We start from the raw sequence: 20,991 nt of genomic DNA on the forward strand, positions 1-20,991 counted from the left end.
AGAGTACATTTATTGCTGTTGTAAACAGTGAAAACTGATGAGGCCAGATGACGGCGGCTTCTGCCAACGTTCCTTCTTAGCATGCTTTCATTTCAAAATACATGAACTGGTACCAGTTAGTGCCAAAACTCTGAAAGTATGAAAATACAACTAGAGAAGAGGAAAATGGGAAATGTGCATCAGCACTAAATGTATATTCTGTTTTCTTCAATGAGATGTGAACTGTTTCACAGTACGTAGCTGTGGGAGGAAGGGAAACTCTTGGTGCAAACTGAAGTACAAAACATGGGAGTATTGGGGAGGGGGGAACAGAGAGAGAGGGGAGAGGCCTTTTCTAGGTCTGGGTTAGATTTGATGCAGTGTAAGCTTTCTTTAAGATTAGGACTTTTGCCACAGCCAAATCTAGTCCTGATTTTTAGACTGAGGATTTGCAGGAGTTGCCCAGGAGAATTTTTTATGGTACCTGGGGCAAGCTCTTGTACATTTTCAGCTGTTTCTAAAACAAACAAGTGTAAATGGAGATGCAAACTTGGATTGAAGAAAAATCACATCAGCAGGATTTGCTTTGAACTTCCTAGTGTCTCTCTGCCTCTCATATGCACATATGTACAGGGTTTGAAGTGTTTCAGATCTGAGGTTCTGGTTGATTGTCCATCTGATTGAGAAATAAGTGTTATTCCCCCTCAGTACAAGCGTTTGAGTTGCCTCTAAGTTCACCGGTTTTCCTGTATGTTTTCCCTTTAATGGGCACCTGGAATATACTGCAAAGACCTTTTACCTCATGCATGTTTCTGCCCCAGTCATCTGTTTCTATGCTTTGTCTCCTCTCCCTCACGCGGAGCAGCTGTTGGCTCCAATCCGTCCGGGCTGCCAGCCTATATGGCCCGTTTCTTGAACTTCCAAATCAGCAAGGCTTTCCATGCTTTTGCCCGGGATGTCCTCACGTTAACCTTATGTCCTCTGTTAACCGCGGCAAAGCTATTTCTTTATCCTCCTTCAAGTAAGCCCTTCCTCTCCTTCTCACACGTCCTTTGCCAGGATGACTGGAGGGAAGCAAACCCCAGCCACAGGTGGATGCCGGGGCGCGGTGCTGCCGCGCCGGCCGGGGCGGGCTGCCAGGTATCCCCCGCCCGCCCCGTGACCGTGCCTCACGTACTGGGGCTGCCGGCTTCCCGGAGCCAGGGGCAGCCCCGGCTGCAGCCGGCAGCGCAGCGGGAGCCGATCCGGCCGGGGCTCGCTGTGCCGGGGCTAACGCGGTCACTCAGTCCGGTGTTGCCCACTGGCTCCCGCCAGCGGCGCGAATACCGGGTAAGCGGCACCTGAGGCGAGATCACCGCCACGGCCCGGCAGCCCCGCGGTACACCTGTAGCTGTCCCGCCCGCCCCCGCCAGCCGTGCGCCCGGGAGAGCGGCCCCGCCGCGCCGGGGGGCGCCTCACGCCGGGGGACGCTCGAGGGCGGGTGTCGCCACTGGGACCGTCCCAGCCCGGTTCCCGTCTCGGTCGGCGGGAGGGGGCGCGCCGCTGCGCCGGCGGCCGCCGAGGGGCTGGGCGGGGCGGGACGCCCCGGCCTCGGCCCTCTGCAGGGCTCGCTCCGCTCCCGGGGCCGTCCCGCGGCGGCGGCACCTCGCGGGCGTCCTGAGGGCCGGGCCGGGCCGAGCCGCGCGGGCCTGGGCGGGGCCAGGTCGCCGCGCGCCGGCCCCTTTAAGGCGGGCGGCGAGCGCTCACCTTGCCTCCTCCCCCCCGGCCCCGCCGACTAGGTACCGGCCCCGAGCCGAGCCCTGATTGGACGGCCGCCGGGCCCGGTCACGTGGGGGGGGGGGCGCGCTCCCCACAGCCTCCAGGCCGCCATTTTGGCTAGAAAGTTTGGAATTCCCGAGCAGTGCGAGCGGGAGGCGGCGGGCGGCGCGAGCGCCTCAGCTCTGCCCGCCCCGGCCCCGTCCCGCCGCACCGCCCGGCCCGGCCCGTCTCGTCTCTCGCGGAGGCGACGCGGCGGTTGCCAGCGGCGGAGCCCCGAGCGGAGCCGCTTTGCTCGCCGGCTGGCCGGCGGGTGCGCGGGCGGGTCGGTCGGTGGGTCGGTCAGGCGGGGCGGCCGCCGCCGCCGCTGCCGCCCCCCCCCCTCCCCCGCCCCGCGCCCGGGTGGCACCGTGATCCGCCCCGCCGCCCCCGCCGCGCCGCCCTGAGTCGGGCTCAAAGTTTGTGAGGCGGAGTCCCCGCCGCCGGGGGAGCGGCGCGGCTGCGGAGCGCCATGCCCGTCAGGAAGCAAGGTGAGCGCCGCACGCCCGGGGCCCGGCGGCTGCCGGCTGCCGTTGCCTGACGGCCGCCGCGGCGGCGGGACGGGCGCGGAGGGGCGGCTGCCGGGCGGTGCGAGGGGCACGGTCCCGCCCGCGCTCCCCCGGCTGCGAACGAAGGAGCTGCCGGGCTGGGCTGGGGCGGTCCCGACCGCGGGGGCTTGTGGCGTCCCCGGCGTGTGCATCCCCCCTGCTCCTACCTGCTGCGCCGGGGTCATCGGTGTCTCTGGTCTCCGCTTGCAGATACCCAGCGAGCCCTGCGCCTCCTGGAGGAATACCGCTCCAAGCTGAGCCAGGCGGAGGACCGGCAGCTGCGAAACTCCATAGAGCGGGTCATCAGCATCTTCCAAAGTAACCTTTTCCAGGCTTTGATAGGTAAAGGCTGGCTTCTTTCAGTTTGCGCTCAAGCCTGTCAGTTCTTGCTTATGCTGTCACTTGCAGTGTTAAGAAGAGGTATTTTGTCCTTGCGTTAGAAGCCATGTGCTTTTTGCCATTGTGTCTCTGTTTTGCATAGTAACACACGTGCTGTTACAGATCAGCAGTTCACTTGTATCATATGCTTACTTTACTTGACGCTTCTGACTGGCCCAAACCGCTTAAAACTGCCGTACAATTTTTCCTTTTGTGGCATGTTATTGTAGATTACTTTAGACTGGTTTTCCACATATTTTTATTCACCTGAACAGTTTCTAAGGAGCAGGGTTTTATTTCTTTTCGTGAGTTGTAACAGGTTAATGAATGAATTGAAATGGTGTTAGTGTAAGGTAGGATTCAGGTGAATGTTCCTGCTGAAGAATTGCTAAAAACATCATAAAGCGTATATCTGAAGTGCAAAGTTAATGAGAAGAAGCCTTTAATGCTTCAGGGAATACTACAGTGATTTCTCCGTTGTTGCATATTAAAGTGTAGTGAAAGCATTACTGATTCTTAGCTTAGAGTATTTGTAATGCTTCACTTAAAATGTTCCCATCAGTATTGTTGAACTACTCATATATGATTTTGAATTTCCTGCGCTTCTGTTTGGGAAAAAAACCCCCAGCATAAATACAACTTGCAGAATGCTGACTTTATTTGGAAATGTCTGCAGGGAGGTAGTGAGATGTGGCTTCTCTTTGATTGATTGTCACTATATGACAGCTAATGAATGAAAGAGTTTTGTTAGTTTACCTTCAAGAGTAAAACTTGTGAAGTTCTGCATCCTTGTCTTGATAGCAAGGTAACCTATGCCTGAACTGTATTAATAAAAAGCACTGTAGCTAAATTTGTGATCTTACTGTATGGTTAGTGTACCTCTTACTTTATAGTACCACAGTTTCTTTGAATCTGTGTTGTGGTGGAAACACAGGGACAGGCAAAGCATAAACATGCATCGCTCCATGTGGAGCATTTTTTTCATCTTCTTATGTAGGTTTTCAGAAGATAGTAATATTGTGGTGGTGGTTTCTTTATCATGCGAGTTCATGAAAGTTAGCGATGAGAATAGGTCAGTTACAGAAATATTTTTCTTACAGGAACTGTGCATTTCTCTTCAATACTCACTTGATGGTAGTCAATTCCATAGTGAAAAGCCAGCCATGATCTTTTTGGGACGTGCGAATGGGATTCATTCATTTGTGGATCAGAATATGGAAGTTTTACATTAGAAGCACTGCAGTTGCACTTCATTTTCATCTGGAAAAATTTGATGTTGACTATTTTTCTGGTTCTGGATGCGTGTATATGTGTGGTTTCTTTTTAAAACTGTCTTGAAGTACTCTTGTTTTCTCCCCTTCATTGAGTAAGATAGCCTTTGATATTCTAACATGCAAGACAGTTTCTTCTCTTATCCACATATGGATCTTCATTGCTTTAATAACTACACCTAGTAGTAGTAAACTTGAAACAGCAGGCAACCTCATGTCTGCTGGCTTCATTCTGTAAGAGCAGAAAGCAGGAACGTATTGTTGTCTGGTTGGGCACCGTGGCCTGTTTTTTGGTCTTGCAAGAAGTTGTCCATTGCAGCCATATGACCCTAGTTTTTGTTGAGTTCAGTTCACCAATGCGTGCACAATAGGTGCCCTGCTTCTTGGGCTGCATTAACTTTGCATTTACCGGTTCGCTGTATGATTATTACAGAGTGTATGCGTATGTTCCCAAAGTGTGTGAAAGGTGGAAACAGAGAAGGCTAGTACTTTCCAAGCAATTTATGCTAGCAACTTAAGTCGTTAACCTGTTTCTTTCTGCTTGGGGGGGGTGTTCTTGTTCCTGGCAGGCTGCTCCTGGCTATTGTTTTCCTGGAAACATCTTTTTATGGTGTGATTACTGTATGGTGGGGGTAAAGAGTAGGGGGACTCACTGGAGTAGGTGTGATCTGGAGGATGGCTGAAGTTACTGGGATGACCTGGAGGCTGCTCCTGCCTGTCCTCTTTCCATGAGGACCTGGGAGCAGGCTGGATGAAGCATTCAGTTGTGCTTCAGGTTAGGCTTACCTGGAATACTGCGTTTCACATTGCTTGACGGCTGACTAAGTGTGTCTTTTAGAGAAGTTGTGATCTGTTGCCAACTTAAATAGCCAATGCTGTTCTGACAGAAAGTTTCAAGCTCAGCTACCAAGTTATTTCTCCTATAGACACTTCTTCCAGAAAGCGTGCTGCTTTTAGTTTCTGTTTTTATTATAAAAAAAATACTAAAAAAGAAAAAAAATTCATTTATTTTCTGCTTTTTCTGCCAAGTTACTGCACTATATCCAAGACCTGCCTGTCCATGGTAGGTGAGAATTTTTGTGAAGGCTGCAGTCAGAATCTGCTGTCAACTTCATGTATCTTGTTTTAGTATAATTTTTAACTTGGCAATCAAATTCTGTTCTTTCAAGCAATAAATAGACATTACGCACAGAAATATTTCTTTGGGTTTATAATGGGGACAATTAATTGTTCCCCAAAACTACAGAATTTATCAGTACTTCATGTATTTAGATACACATGAAGGAATTAAAAGTAATTTTTTTTCCTGAATTTCCATTTGGATGCTGAAGAATAAATGGTATTTTCTCATTTGAGCCTATTTTATGTTGTCCTCTCCTCTTACTTCTATCAATAAAATTTTAGTCCAGTAATCTACAAACATGACCTGGTTCTTATATAATTATTGCTTTAAATTATTTCAATTAGAGCAGTAACTAGTCAGTGTGAACAACCAGTGTTAGGAAATTGACATTGCAACAGTCAGTGTTACATTTTAAGTGAAATAACTCTAAGAACAACACATTAGTAACAGAATTGGTAACCAAATGTGACCTCCTTAAAAGAGTCTGTGGAAAAATCCCATTTTTTATTTTCTACGTCTTCTGTAATGTGGTATTTTCCCATTGCAGTTCCTTCAACCAGCCAAGTGTAATGATGTCTGGTACTTGAATTAAATGAATACCAAGAGCCTGTAATTAAAACCAGCTTGAGAATAGTGTCAGTTTTAAGTAAATTTCCTATTGTAGAGTCTCAGAATTGTGTGGTATCTTTTCTGGCTTATGATGTCTTGGCTGTAGGTAAAATGGCTTGTTATTGATATTCTGATAATTAGTGAGTCAGTTTATTAAGAGACCAACGTAACATATCCACATATGGAAGCATAAAATAGGCTTAATTTCACTGTGGTAAAGAATATGATACTTATTTTCAAATAGCATAGTAATAATTCTGCAGATAAGTCCTACTTGTAATTTAAGCACACTTTTACCACCGTGAAGGTACAGGTTAGATAAAGGTGCAGATAGATGATGTATTTATCTTACTGAAAATGTCAGAGGAGTAACACTCGCAAGCAGAAGTCTAACAATGGAGGGGAAAAACATGTGAAACAGACATGTTTATATACAGAATCTGTTTGTTTTAATTAAAGTCTGTTTTTAATGTGTTGCATGCTGTAGTCGACCATATTAAAATAGTCTTCTGAAATTAAAAATATTACTAGTTATAGCTAGAAACATGAAGTAGCTTACTACTTCAAAAAATATTCCTTTTCCTGACAATAACTAACTCCTTTTGTGCAGGTGTCAGAAAAAGGGAATTCTAAAAGACTCCCTACTTACTCTGGCAATGGAATTGGCTGTACTGCCTTTCTTGTCTTCTTTCTTGCCTTGTCAGTCTCAAGTGGTTTTCTTTTATTTTAAATATATATTATTTTATAACTGTGTATATAAAAGCTTTTTGGTATAAAATGACAAATTTGGTTAGGGAAGGTTGAAAGTGTTGAATTCATGTGTGTAAGCAGTCTCATTTCTTTCACTTGGAGTCCTTTTGCATGAAGATCCACCTTGAGAGTTTGGTTGTGCACTGGCTAGTCCTTATACACTAAATATTCAGTGTAGGAAATTTTGAAGAAAAATAATGTTGTTGTTTCAGTAATCCTTACTGAACCAGATAACAGGCTCCATCCTGGTAATCATTAAGGGTTTTTTAACTGTAGTTTGGATTCGTGAGCTTTATGAATTGGACAGAATATATTAAAAATGCTGTTACACACCAGAAAAAGAAGTCCTGTCTCTGAAATTTTGATAAAATCCATGGTTGCATTAAGGTAAACTCTGTTCAGGTGTATATCAGCAGTCTGACCAGGGCTATAACTTCTGGGAACATAAAACATATGCTGCAGCTTTCTCAGCTCTGTCCACACTGGCTTTCTGAACTGAACTGGGAAAACAACCCTAGATTTTAGACTGCAGTAGACTGGATTGGGTCAGCATTCCTACAAGTTGTTACCTTTCAGAGTGGACTGACCACATTGCTGCTAGATGGCATGTGGCTCCAGTTCTCTGAGCTGTGTGTGGCATCTCTGTAGACACTCTTGCTCTCTTAGCTCCCTCTCAATTAGCTAGCATTGACATATTTTCTGTGCTTGCCTGATAAATTAAAATCAAGCAGTTAAAGCAGAAGCTGCTCTTCATAACTAAAACTAAAAGTACTTGCTTTTGGGGAAGCATCAATATCAGCTTTTATTTCAGTGGTTTAGTTAGTTAATAGTGCAGATGGCATGTGACAGTTAACTTTTCAAATCAGCTCAAGCCTAGAGAATTTTTAGTTGCGGATATTTGTCAGGACTGCTCTTCAGTTAACTTAAGGAAGGCTACTTTGTGAACTGCTTCCCATTTTCCAAATGTTACTGAAGCCCCACTACAAGTTCTTTCAGACTCATAGAATAATGTTTACTTTAAGAATCCAGAAATTCTTGACAGTAAGTTGAGGATCTGGTTAGACAGTGAATATTATTTTGGGGTTTGGTTATTTTTTTGTTATTAGAGGAGAGTTTAGAGAGAATTGGTTCTTCTGTTGTATTGGATACCGCTGAAATTGTTGCAGATGCTTGACAGGGTATTTTCACATTGAAGCCTTACTGTTGCTACATTTTTGCGACTTTTCCACACCACCCCCCTCGCCCCCCCCGGATTGGAAATTCTGTAATACAACCTCTTTGCACATATTTGAGACTGAAACATCTGTGAATATAATTCTTGCAACTTTCAGGTGTGTGTTTGTTTTTCACTATGTTTATGTTTACTATATGGTCTTCTGAAACATGCAAAGGTTAGTCAGTTTCAGAGAGATTTGACCTAGGGTTGTGTTTACAAAGGTGTTTAAGTACTTGATTATTTTCATGTACTTTTGTTTTTCCAGGGTGGGGGGAAGGTAAAACATTTTAGTTGGTGTCCAGGTGGTTGCAGTGTGAACCCAGTCATTGTTAGTATGCTTCTGCTGTGTAGTCTGTGGTTGCTTCAGAATGTCCCAGCTTTTGGAAGAACTTCACATCTTCCTTTTCAAGGAACATAATAATGAGTGAAATGGTCTTATTGCCTCTCCTTTTTAAAGAATGACTTGCGGTTTTGTATGTATGTAGTGGAGTTTGGTAGTGTAGAAAGTTTTGGGGTTGTGTGCTTGCTTTTTGAACTGTTTTCTATGCTGCATTGCATGTCTGCCTGACAGTGCAATGTATTGAATTTTTGGGATTAGGTGCTGCTTTTGGTAGCCTAAAATAGCAAGTAAGACTCATGTAAGTTGAGTAGCTACTGGTATGCAGATAGTATTGTGGCAAAAGATTATCCTTGTGGTCTATATACTGACTGTATGCAGTGTTGAGTAGCTGCACTACAGAATTTATCAGTTACAGTATTCTCTTCAAAGGGTTATCATTAAAAGGGGCTATTGGCAAGAAAACTTTGTCAGTGAATTCATCCAGGAGCTGACAAGAATGTTGAAGTTTGGAATAATTGGTGTAGTTTTCAGGTTCTGGAAAAGTTTGTCTTTTGTCCTGTCCTTGCTTCACTTTATTTCCTGTGTTCTTACACTTGTGTTCCTTAGTTCTGATGCCTATATTCTCTTATGCTGCTGTGCACCTGACTTTGCTCCTAATCTCCCTCAACCTTTGTTTTAGTGCTTGGGTAGTGTGGAGGAAGGGGGAAAGCACAAGAGAGGATATTTGGTCTTAATCTTCAATGGTGATCCCAGCAGCAAGGGTGGAATGCTTTGTCCAGCTCTGCAGCTGGAATGCCATGTGCCTGCTGTGCATCTGGTTGCCTGCATTTTGAAGAATGGTGCTTGTTTTGGTGCAGGTGGAACAAATCTTCAAAGAAATGGAACTCTAGCAGCTGATTAGAAGTCTCCTTGCACAGATGGCTTCCTGAATTATAACTAGGCCAAATCTGCAGTAGTGTAAGAGACCACAGAAGGTGTAGGGCTCGCACTAGAATAACCTCCTTAGCTTCATGTTCCCTCTCCAAATTAGGGGAGGCTTTAGAGCTCTTTGGTAAAGCCTTTGTAGGAATCTTTTGATGTGCGAGTGTCTTCCCAGCCATGTCCTCAAAAAAGATGACTGACTTGGGCTTGAAATTAAAAGGTTGGTCTAAGACAGAGATGCAGTAAGGAAAACTTGTGGACACATTGTAGAAGCCTTGCAAATTTTAAGTCCTGTTTTGAGAAACTTGCATTAAAATTTGGCTGCAGGAAATGTGAAAGTGTTATCGCTGGTGGAGATGCTGGTATGTTGTGCCACCCATCCTTGTGTTGCCACTCGTGCAGATAATTACCCTGGAGAATATGAGTTTACCTTTGGTAAAAGAAACCAGTGCTTGTACTGTCTCGTCTAAGAGCTATGCACCTGTATGAAAGCTCAACTTTGAGTGCTAAGTGAACTCATCCCAAAAATAGTTATTGGATGTTTGGGTGTGGATTTTTTTGTTGTTTTGGTTTTAGTGCATTTGTCTGAAGACAAACCTCATCAGTCCTGTACTAACACTGTTTAGGGGACATCCTACAAATAAGACTTAACAGTAACACTTCCTTTGTCCCCAGCAGCTTTTTGTTACCACTAAAGACAGTAGTAAATACATCCTTTTAAGAAAAAAAAAAATAGTAGTACGTTGTTATACTGGCTGTTGATTTGGAACTGGGGTTGAGATATTTGGAGGGGGTGGATAGCTGGGAGTTTTTAGTTTGGGTTTGTTTTGTGTGTGGTGGTGGTGTGTTTTTTTTTTTTTTTTAAGGCTTAGGTTGATGACTTAAGAGTGCATGAGGTGGTATTAAATCCAAGAGTTTGGACAGCAGAAGATTGTTATGTCAGTTTTTGGCTGTGTGATGACAACTTTAATTTTTTGTAAAGTTTTTCCTACCTTAGCTCTGAACATAGAGGAGAAGATGACTCTGTGGGTTTCTGAAAGAGAATTGGGAAGAGGCAAAATAAAGATATGGTCAAGGAGTGATTAGTAAGCAAAGGGGAAAACATGAATGAACACTTTGGAAAGCATAAGTGGACACGCTGACAAGGAGTTAAACATGTCTGACTGTAAAAAGCAGCTATTGGAAGAAAAGCAAACAGCAAGATCCAAGGTTAGATGAGGGCAGTTTCAGCTGAGCACAAATCAAGGAACATTTGTGTTAGAAGTGGAAACTAGCATTTTTGGAACTTGAGTTAAGCAAAGAAGTGTGTGCAGAAGGGAGGTTTAAAGGGTAGGACACAGTTACTGAAATAAGTGGAAGGGCTGAGGATGAGCTGTTGGATGCTGCAGCTTATAGAAAAGGACCTTGTAGAAGAGAAGATGTGTGGTGAGAAAGTTGCACTGCAGCTTGTACCTTTCATTTTTAAGAAATTTTGATTGTGTGCCCCCCCCTCCCCCCCCCTTTAAAAACCTAAACCAACCAACACTGAAAGGGGCTTACATGGGTTCTGAATGAAGCTGCGTTTCACTTTTCATAGTATGAATGCAAACATTTATTTTTGACTGGATGCACATGCTGTGACATGAAACAACCAATAAACACACAAAGCAAATGCTTAGTTGACTCTTGTCATGGGCTTGGTAAATTACTATGAAGCTTTTCTTTGTGTTTGTATTTTCTTGTTGATCACTAACCTTACACTTTTCAAGTCTTGGTTTACTTGTGTTAAATGGATATTCTTAGCTTGATATAGCAGGTGAAGCAAGCTTGCAGGATTGAAACTTAGAATTAGTAGGATTTGCTTTACACCCGAAGAGTGCAAGTCTGTAGCATTGGCAGACTCTTTTGCTAGTTCTGACAGTGCTAGTGATCTACTCATGTTCTGTCTATACATTCATTATGCAGGGCTGCTAAGAATTTGGCGTATGCCATATATATCTGAAACTGCCCTGCACTGAAATAACATGTTGACCTTCGTTTTCCTTCCTAGTAGTTTTAAGACTTAAATTTTCAGTGCTTCAGGTGCTTTGGCAGGAAGCCCGAAGAAGGGCAGATTCTGCTCCCCCCCCTCCCCTGAATTAGAGAAGTTAAGTTTTAATGGCATTACACATATTCCTGGACAATGTACAAGTAGTCAAATTCCTAACAGACCTGTTTGTTTATGAAGTTACCCATATTTGAAAAAACAGGCATTTGCATGTGCTGTATTTGGATGAGCAAACGCCTGAGAAGAGGCAGACCAGATGGATCTTCAAGTGAAATACCAAGCTGAAATAAGTCATTTTCTGAAAGAATTCATAAGCTCCTTGGTTGCTTGTAAGCCTGAGAGAGCATGGGGTTGCACTGAAAGGTTCTGCTGAACAAAGCTGGTATTGAAATCTCTGTGCAGTTACACCTGTATGTTGATGCAAATATATCTAGTGGTTTGCTGACTCTGACATTGGATGAAATTGTTTTATTCTGCCGTTGAACATCTGTTAGAAGGGAATACCTGATCAATGTCAGTGCAGAATTAGCTGTACAGCTGGAGCACGTAAATCCTGGTTATGCTGTCATGCAGAGGGACCTTGACAGTCTGGAGAAATGGCCTGACAGGAACTTTATAGAGTTCAACGAGAACTGCAGAGTCCGGCACCTGGGGAGGAACAACCCCACGTACTGAGAGATGCTGTGTGCCACCCAGCTGGAAAGCAGGTGTGCAGGAAAGGACCTGAGGGTCCTGGTGGACACCCAAGTTGAACATGAACAAGCAGTGTGCCCTTGCGGCAAAGGCATTAATAGTGTCCTGGGCTGTGTTAGACAACGTGTTGTCAGCAGGTTGAGGGAGGTGACCCCCTTTGCATCCTAGAGCGCAAAATAGGAATTTAGAGTTTATAAAAAATGAGCAAACAAAACAAACATGGCGTTCCTAAATTAACTCCTGCTCATGCACAAAGCTGTTAAATACATTAAAACTGAAACTCTTCAAATGAGGATACAATCAATACAGCATATACACATGTGGTTGTTAATTTCATGTGTATTGTGGTAGCAGTTTACAACTTTCTATAGTGTACGGTGTAAGGGCAACAGTTCGCTCTTTCACATGCACAGTGTCCAGTGTGGTCTGTTGTAGTAAATGTGTGTGTTTTAGTCCATGAATTGTTAAGCTTGTCTGGAATTTCCTGGCATTTATTTTAGAAAAACTACCTATAACCCACAAATGGTCAAGATGCTTAAAGTGTGAAAAATGCAAAGCCAAAGAAGAGTATGTTACTGTGATCATCAAACGACTTCTTTTAATTAAAAGAAAAAAAAAGTCATGGGAGCATAGAATCATTTAGGTTGGAAAGCACTTTTAAGATTGAGTCCAGCTGTTAACCTAGCACTGCCAAGTCCACCACTGACCATGTTCCTAAGCACCACATCTATATGACTTTTAAATATCTCCAGGGATGGTGACTCAGCCACTTCGCTGGGCAGCCTTTTCCAATGCTTAATAACCCTTTTGGTGAAGAAATTTTTCCTAATAGCCAATCTAAACCTCCCTTGGCGCAACTTGAAGATGGTTCCTCTTGTCCTGTTGCTACTTACTTGAAAGAAGAGACCAACACCCACCTCACTACAACCTCCTTTCAGGTTGATAAGTAGTAAAAGCCAATGAAATTTTAGTGATTAACCTTCTACACCACAACATTAAAGCTCCAATATCAAAACCAAAGAACAACAACATGTAAAAAAAATTACAGCGAGTTGCTTAATACTTGTTAGAAAGTCAAAACATATTAAAATATGGGCAGGGAGGAGCAGGGAATGGGGGATTGAGTGGTACAGGGAATTGTTCCTGTGGAGTTGTACGGTGTTGATGGTTTCTTCCTCCTCACTGAGGAAGAAAACTGTGTTTTCCTGAGGTTATTTTTGTTTGCTAACATATTCTGTACTTCGTTCTTTCTTTATTTGCAGTTCTGTGTTACATTTGAATTTCTTGTATATTCGGTGTGTTTTACAGGTGCTGGATGCTTGTTCTTAGTACTGTTAATTCCCCAAACTGTTTTTGCCCAGTTCTGAAAGTTGGCTTCCTTTGACCAGTAATTAGCAGTTGGTGAATTGTTTATAGGCTTGAGAACTCTGATATCACTCTGTGCCTTTATTTTCTAGGCCTCTGCTGCCATTCAGTGCTTGTGCTCCTCTATGCAGCTTTTTATTTTGAGGTCATAGGTGATTAATTCCCTATAGAATAACTGTTTATTATTGATATCTATTAGCTACAGAAATACATATGCACATAGTCTCTTATTTGTATATACAAATAAGCGTGTGTGCATGTACTTATGTATAGTTTTTACTTAGCTTTGGACAATTGCTTTTACACATATTATTTATAATGTGTATGGAATATATATAACATTTATATATTTAAATATTACTTAGGTATAAGCTGTGTGTATGTTATAGGTAAATATTTGTAAAAATAGGTGTTACATCACACAATTGTCCAAAGCTAAGTAAAAGCTATACAAATTTGGTAAGTCACACGGTCTTTAGATAATTGCTGTTAGAGTTGTACAAACTAAAACAAAGCTCCAGACAGGCCAAGACAAGCCTAGAGGCCTGGTTGTTAGCTTAATATGAGGCCTGTGGCCTGTTACGAGCAATGTCAACTCCTTGTTTATGGTGTTACACTGTTCCCCTAAGAAAATGCAATTACAGATATCCCATCTCTGACTTACAGAGTTACAGTTATCAAAAGGTTCATGCGTAAGTGAATGTAGAGAATAGTTCTGCTCAGCTTTATTTTACTAGCTGACTACTAAAATTGCATATTCCTTTCAGTAGGAAAGGTGTATGTGCAGAGCTTGGCTTGACACTGAATCTTTCTAGAACATGCACTGATCTTAAGTTGTCCTGATTACAAGCGTCCTTTCTGTTGAATATGTAGCAAACTGTATCAGACACTCCACATACCAGTAGAAATGGCAAGCAGAGGTCTTATGTCTGATTTCTAAGGAGCAGGGAAGAAATCTATCTGGAGGAATGGTGTCATGTTGCTAGTAGGAATCCTTGTCCTCAAAGGCAGATTCTGTAGCCAGAAGTGATGTAGGCTCTTGAAGTGCCATCAAATATACTTAATTTAGGAGATGTAAGAATTCGCTTGCTTCTGCTGATCTAATTACTGTGTTGTGGTTTTTCTTGAGCCTGGAACTCCCTTGTGAAACTCATTTGGATTTCAGTTTATATTTGGTAGACAACTCTTGTTTGCTTTAAGAATGAGCAGTTTTAGCTTCTAGTATATCACTTCATTGGTGACTGAGTCTGTTCAAAGAACAAAACTAAGATGAATGGAGAATATGAGAAGGGGGGAGAAGAATAATATGTGAGCAAACTGCATGTAGTTGGCTGACTTCTGCTGTAATGAATACTGAAAAAACCACTGTATTTGTCACCATGGCTTAGCTTTTCACACTACTACTAAATTAAGAAGAATAATTTTGTAGAGTCCTCTTTTTCAAAACTCTTGGTCTGTCACTTGCTTTGTATAGACTTTTCTTGTTGCCATCAAACATATTCCTGATTTGGCTATTTAATGTGGTTTTACTTGTAAGCAGACAGGATGATTTTTCTTGTTGCCTACCATTCATTTTTTTGTCACTTCGGCTTCCCTGAAACTTTGCTCCTGTTTAAGTAATCAGTCAGCTGTTTTTTTAATGTTTTTCTTCTAGTTAGAAATGTTTCCCGTCTGTGTTTTCTTTTACTGTTGTGTGACAGCTGATTTGAATTATTTTTCTGTAACTTGGTTTGGGATATTATCTGTCTTGGAATTAATATGGGAGGAAGGGGCTGAGACATGAAAAAAGCACATCTAGCATGAAGAGGGAATCTACAACAAGTATAACTAAAAAATTAGTTTTTTACTGCCTGCTATTTGTAAGAATTGGGAAAATATTAGAACTTTTCATATGCTAATAATGCATCCACAGATTAATAAGACTTCAGTAGATATTTGGGTTCATATAACGAAATATTTTTCTGAGCTGATACTTAGCAGTAGACCAGAAGAAGAATTTTTTTAGGTTAAATTTACTATGGCCTTGGTTTCTGGCTTTAAAAAATGCAGATGGACAGCACTCACTTTTTGTGGACCTAATGCATTCAGGGTGCATAAAGTGCCTGTCTGTACTCAGAAATATTAATGTTTGTGTTCTGTATAGTAAAAATGTAAATGAATGTGGTTTTTTTTGTTTGTTTGGTTTTGGTCGGTTTCTTTTTTTTTTTTCTAAAAGTAGATGTTACAATATAGGTACCAAGTTCCTAGTTCCTAGAGATGTTTTTTGTGGATTCGGAACAAGTTCAGGATAAACAGAAACAAATTCCCATATTATGTGGTGTATATATTTCTGACATCTCAATAGTAAGTCTGTTGTGGTGTCCTTCATAGAGAAGTGGAGAAAGATGTATGGGAAATAATACGCTTCTTGAAAGAAGTGATTCTGCAGTATGAATAAATGGCTACCTCCGCTGGCAGGGACTTAGAAGAATAGTAGCAGAATTGAGAATTGGTGCCCTAGATTTCTGTTGCAAAACAGTTGCACAAACAACCCCTTCCCATAAATAATACAGTGATCTTCCTGGCTTGGTTGCTGTGGATTGCAGCTGTAGAATCAACTTAAACCACTGCCTATTTTAATATACAAAGTACTCTATCAGGAGTGGGGGGAAGCGGAATCTTTACTTGGTGTGCTTGATTGATGTATTAATGTTAATGCAGCTAAAGACAAATTTGCAACTGAGGGAGCTAATGTGAAAGATAGATTTAAAGGCAATTTGTATCTCTTAGGTTGCTTTGCTCCTGTGTATCTAGGTCACTTAACATCTTCTGCAGCCCTCACTGCTATTTCTTCCAATCAGGAGCGCTAAGAGCAAGTATAACTTTAAAAATTAATGTAAGCAGTTGATAGGAATTTGACTCTTGCTCAGAGAAAAGACACAAATGGAATTTAAGAATTGTAGTTTTCTGAACTGGTAGAAAGCAGGAGTGCAATGTCTATATATAAAAAAATTACCTTAAGACTGGAACACCAGCAACAGTAAGACTTTTCTTATTTGCATGGTCTTTTGTGGTGCAGCTCTATAAAGGAATTAGTTACTGTGCTCTATTACTGACTCTGAGCAGCTACTGAAAAGCTAGAGGTTTCTGCAGATTAGTCCTCCTTATTCATGGCAGGGTCTTACTTCTCGGGCTCACTGTGTCTTATGTTTGTCTTCTGTGAAGTTGGTGTAACTAAAAACGGAGTTTACAACTCCTGTTTAGCAGATTTTTACTTAGAAGAGAGTAAAAGCTTTACAAGGCAACTTCTTAATTTGTCTGCCCTTCCCCTAGCCTATGCCTTTTCCCAGTTTTTATTTTTTTTTTTTAGTGTGAATGTTTATGGATGTGATTACAATTGTGGTAGCAAGTTTGATGTGCTTATACTATCAGAGATGCTTTTTTAGGTTGGGTTATTTTTATTAGTCCTTCATGTAGAGGATAGGATGTCAATAAAAAAAACCAATGCAGCTAGATTCTTGTTACCCAGAAGTTTCCAGCTGAGTCCTCAGACTTACAGAAAACACTGTTTATTAGTTCATAAGTATGACTTGCAATTCATACTGGTAAGTTTCATCCTATTTCTGTTATTTAGACTGAAAAAGCAGGGTATGACCCATCCTGATCAATCGCCTTTTTCTTAACTCCTTAAAACTTCTGTCTCTTGCTGATTTCATCAGTGTACTTCTGTTTCTGTCCTGATTTAATTAAAATATATACCACAAAAAAGACCTTGAACAGTAGATTTCAGATAACCAAAGGCTACGTTAGCTGAAATTATGTATACCATAGCTTGAAGTATAGGCACCCATCCCTTCCACTATTCCACTGCAGTTATTCCATATGCTTCTGCTGTTCCTGCTGCAGATCATGCTACGGGGGTCAGTGGCAGAAGCCCAAAGTGGGTGGGGACACACAGGCTCTGAGATACTGGGTGCAGCGAGAGGGCTGTGTATCCTGTGGGGAGAGGTTCTTCTCATATAGTTATACAGCTTCATTTGTAATAGGTAGATATAGTAAGTATCTTACTTGTTTTGCAGGAGGAAGATGTTGTTAAAATCAGAATGTTATAGTATAGTAACTATAAAGCCTAACTTTTAATTTTTTTTCACATCTTTAGATATTCAAGAATTTTATGAAGTGACCTTATTGGACAATCCAAAATGCATTGATCACTCTCAGCCATCTGAACCAATACAGCCTGTGAACACCTGGGACTTCTCCAGCCTTCCAAGCACAACAGTGACATCAGAAACACTGCCAAGCAGCCTTAGCCCAAGTGTAGAGGTATGACAGAAATGTCTGTTTTGTTTTTCTTGTTGAGACTATTAGCTCAACATTGTTTTCTACCCTTCCTTAATTTTATAAAATATTTATTTACATAGAAAACTTAGCATTATTAAGATCAATAGTCATAGGGGATTTAATTATTGAAATGTTTAATAACAGATATGTCCATTTTGCTTAGTCAAAAATTTATAAACTTGTTTGTCAAATGTACCGTTAAGTGACCATTAAATTGGATTTATGCTCTGAATTTGAAACCTTGCTGACAGGCTTAGTATGCTTGTACTCATCCATACTGATGACTCTTCAGTCACTACTTCATTAATAATTTGGGAAATCTGAAGCTACGTCTTTCTGATCGTAAACTCTTTGGTCTGTTCATGAGAAACTCTCTGCTACTTATACAGCCATGTTCTTGAAGGACTTTTTTTTGGAAAACTACATGAATCCAGTTGTCATGAGTGAGTGGTGAGAAAACTGAACAGAGTAATGCACGTTGATGTATATTTTTGTTAAATTAAGATCTCCTTGCCTAAGTTAGGTACAACGTTGCTTGAACTTTTTTTGCATCAAACCTATTATTTGTCCTTGAAGAGGTGAACTTTGCTTCAAGTGTGCCCTCAATACTGACAGCATTTGAAAAGGTTTGAGTTCTCAGTAATGTGAAAGAAGTGTGCTGTGGGGACCCGTGTTCATGCAACGGCAATAGAACTCGGGAAGAGTGCTCGTGGACATCAGCCAAAGGACTAGTGCTACAGCCTGTAGGGAAGCTTGAAAGTCTGTACTATGCAGCCAAGATAAAGTGATTAGAATGCCTTACTGAGTGAACTCTATCACAGGCTGTTTTGTTTGGACTGTGTAAGAAAGTCCACCTAGCTGCAGAATGTAAGCGTGTGATGTGCTAGTGAGTTTGTGCAATTAAAAAAAAAATAAATCTTGTGCTTATTGTAGCTGTTCTGAGATTTGTCATATTGAAGCTAGTATGAAATATGTCAGAAATGCCGTAAAGGAAATTATAGAAGAAATCAAAGAGTTGCATTGTGTTCTCTCAGAAAATAGAAAATGGCTAGTAGATAAAAGATCAGCCTAGCCAGGGACAAGAGTTCTATATTGCTACGAACAGTCATTAAAATCTCTTTATGTGAAAAAAATGAGCAGCCTAGGTATACCATATTTTTCAGGGTTTTTTTTTCAGGTAATTGAACACTGAGGGCTTAAAAGTCTGGTTGAATGTGCAGTGTAGAAATAGATTATTTTCCTTTGACTTTTGTGAATCTTGATTGTACACTAGAAAACATAAATTGCAAATCTCTTTTGAATCTTAGTTGCCTGAAATTACATAGAGAAGGCCACTGTCACCATAGTCATCTTAATGAAAATTTTCTCAAAGAATTGTCCTCTTTGGAGAAAACAGAGTAACACTAGGATATATAAAAAATAGTATGGAAAACACCATTGTGCTATTTACTTGTATGCCATCATCTAAATCTTAGGCTTAGAGCTGTAGAACTTTACTTTCTGAAGGTATGGTGGAAATGGGAGTCTCTCAGAGGCAGGAGCAAAATGACCTGTAGGCATGGATAGGCAAAATTTATTTTGCCTGTTGAGGTGTTTTGAAATAAGCTGGTGCTAATACATTTCGTGTTTGCATGGGCAAAGAACTTAATGAGGCAATTTGAGTCATTACAGATGCCCTTAGTCAGGGAGGACAGATGAAGGTCCAGAAAACTGCAGATGGGCAAACGCTGTCTTTTAAAAAGGGTGCGTAAAGAAGTAGGGCAGGAAAGGAAGATCCAGGTTTAACAGGTACAGGGAATGATTCTGCAGTATTTTTGTAGCTCATTGAAAGTGATGAAGGAGCCAAATAATAGCCAGCTTAGTTGTTGATAACAGTTTTGTCAAGCAGTTTGTTTCTAAGGTGGTAATAGTTGTGGTAGGAAGAAGCAGTGAATGTGATAAATTCTGACTTCAGTAAAACTTTTGGCATGGTTTAACAGGCTGCTTTTTGAGATAACGATTCAGTTGAAGTTTCTAAAAAATGCATCCTAGTTTGAGCAGTTAGTGAAAATACCCTGATTAAATTAGAAATTAAACCATGGGAGGAGAATGGTGGTGTGTTGCTGCTTAAGAATCTAAGACTGGAACCAAGCCTTGAGCAGTTAAATTACTTAATGGGCAGGCTGTAGTTCAGCAGGACCAAAGTGCATCCTGCACTTTGTACTAAAATAGCGCCAATAGAAGCTGAATGATTAAGAAGAGGTTTCCCAGGAAAGATCTGGGTCATTTTTAGATCTCAAGGTGAGTCAACCAACTTACACTAATACACAAAAAGAAACACCTTATTGATATAGGGGTGTGCCGTAAAACTGTTCTGTTCTACTTAGTCTGCATAAGGCATTGCTGGAGATACTGTCAAATTTAGAGGTAGTATGGTGCAAAAAAGATGTATAAAAATTTAAGTGCCTAGAAGAGATTTCAAGCTTTACATCTGCCTTGTCAAAGAAATGAAGACGGATGGAAAGATTTGGTGCTGCTTAATTAAAAGAATTGTACACTTGACTGGGGAACAGATTTCCTGTACTTGCAGGCAAACGTAAAAAAAAAAAGATAATATTTTGTGCCTATACAACATATATTAGACCTTTGTTATAGTAATAGGGTTAGCAAAACCGTAAGTGTTTTACTAAGCACCAGAATAGTTGTACATGGGCAGTCTCCCTTATTGAAAGTCTTTAAAAGCAGCATAACTGTCTTAAACGTTGGTGTTTTTTTCCCCCTCTAATACACCTTGGTACAGTGTAGTGGGCTTGAGGATTTGTTTCTACCAAACCATTTTGTTAAACATGTTCCTAATTCTAGCAGTTGGGGTTGCAAAGCAAGTGTCTACTGTTAGCAGGTTTGTGTTACCATGATCCAGCTGCAGCAAATGTTTTGTGCTTCCCCTATAGGGGAAACCTGCTGAAATCTGAAGTGCAGAACGGTGCATACTGTTAAATCCAAGCTTAGTGATTATTCTCCTCCTGGCCCCCTCCAGAACCTGGAAAGTTTATCCTGTAAAAGTTTGCTTATTTTGTGGCCAAATGTCCACAATAAGAAACACTAACTTACCAGATAAAGGGTCATGTTGTCCCTGGATCTTTCTACATTTTACGTAAAGATGCATATAAGGGCGTAATTTAATTATGAAGTTGTGTCTTTAGTTTTTAGTCTTGTGCTATAGACTGCCAGTAATACAAGGGCTTGGCCAACCCAATGTACCAATGACAACAGGCACATTGTTAGTGACTTTGCCATGACATATTGAAAGGAAGAATGGCCTGATTTGAGAAGTCTCACCATAGACAAAAGTGTATGTTCTCAGCTGAACTACTTGCTAGATAACGCAGCTACCTCTCCAGTAGTCTGGTGGTTATGGTATGCAGTGTTACCTGATAGAACCTGATACAGTGTGGATTACTTTGTTATTTTTCTAAGTGGTCCAGATTTGAACATTTATGAAGAAGCCAGCTGTCTTCAGATTTTGTCTTGAGTATCATGTGAAAGTCAGTCAGTTGTTTGACATTCAGTATATGAAGGTCAGATTTTAAATCTACTGCCAGTATTTAAAAGCGCAGTTGCATGTATTTGCGTTGATCCTAGTTTATGTGAAACTGAAACCAAACTTGCCTCACAG

At 41.4% G+C, this 20,991-nt stretch overlaps 1 protein-coding gene across 10 annotated transcripts in view; it reads left to right on the forward strand.

The window, feature by feature from the left end:
- Positions 1-1,857: 1,857 nt before the first annotated feature.
- The window catches only part of DLG1 (discs large MAGUK scaffold protein 1), a 163,086-nt gene continuing 143,952 nt past the window's right edge, over positions 1,858-20,991 (forward strand). For 2 of the 10 annotated variants that reach the window (XM_056358048.1, XM_056358053.1), the window contains exons 1-3: positions 1,860-2,264; positions 2,532-2,663; positions 17,152-17,318. In XM_056358048.1, the coding sequence (XP_056214023.1) occupies positions 2,246-2,264; positions 2,532-2,663; positions 17,152-17,318 (318 nt within the window). In that variant the 5' untranslated portion in view covers positions 1,860-2,245. Of the gene's footprint in view, positions 2,265-2,531; positions 2,664-17,151; positions 17,319-20,991 lie in introns of all 10 variants that reach the window. The other 8 variants (XM_056358052.1, XM_056358060.1, XM_056358055.1 and 5 more) reach the window with 7 other exon arrangements.

This window comes from Falco biarmicus, chromosome 13 (assembly GCF_023638135.1).
Source record: "Falco biarmicus isolate bFalBia1 chromosome 13, bFalBia1.pri, whole genome shotgun sequence".
Classification (NCBI taxonomy): Eukaryota; Metazoa; Chordata; class Aves; order Falconiformes; family Falconidae; genus Falco; species Falco biarmicus.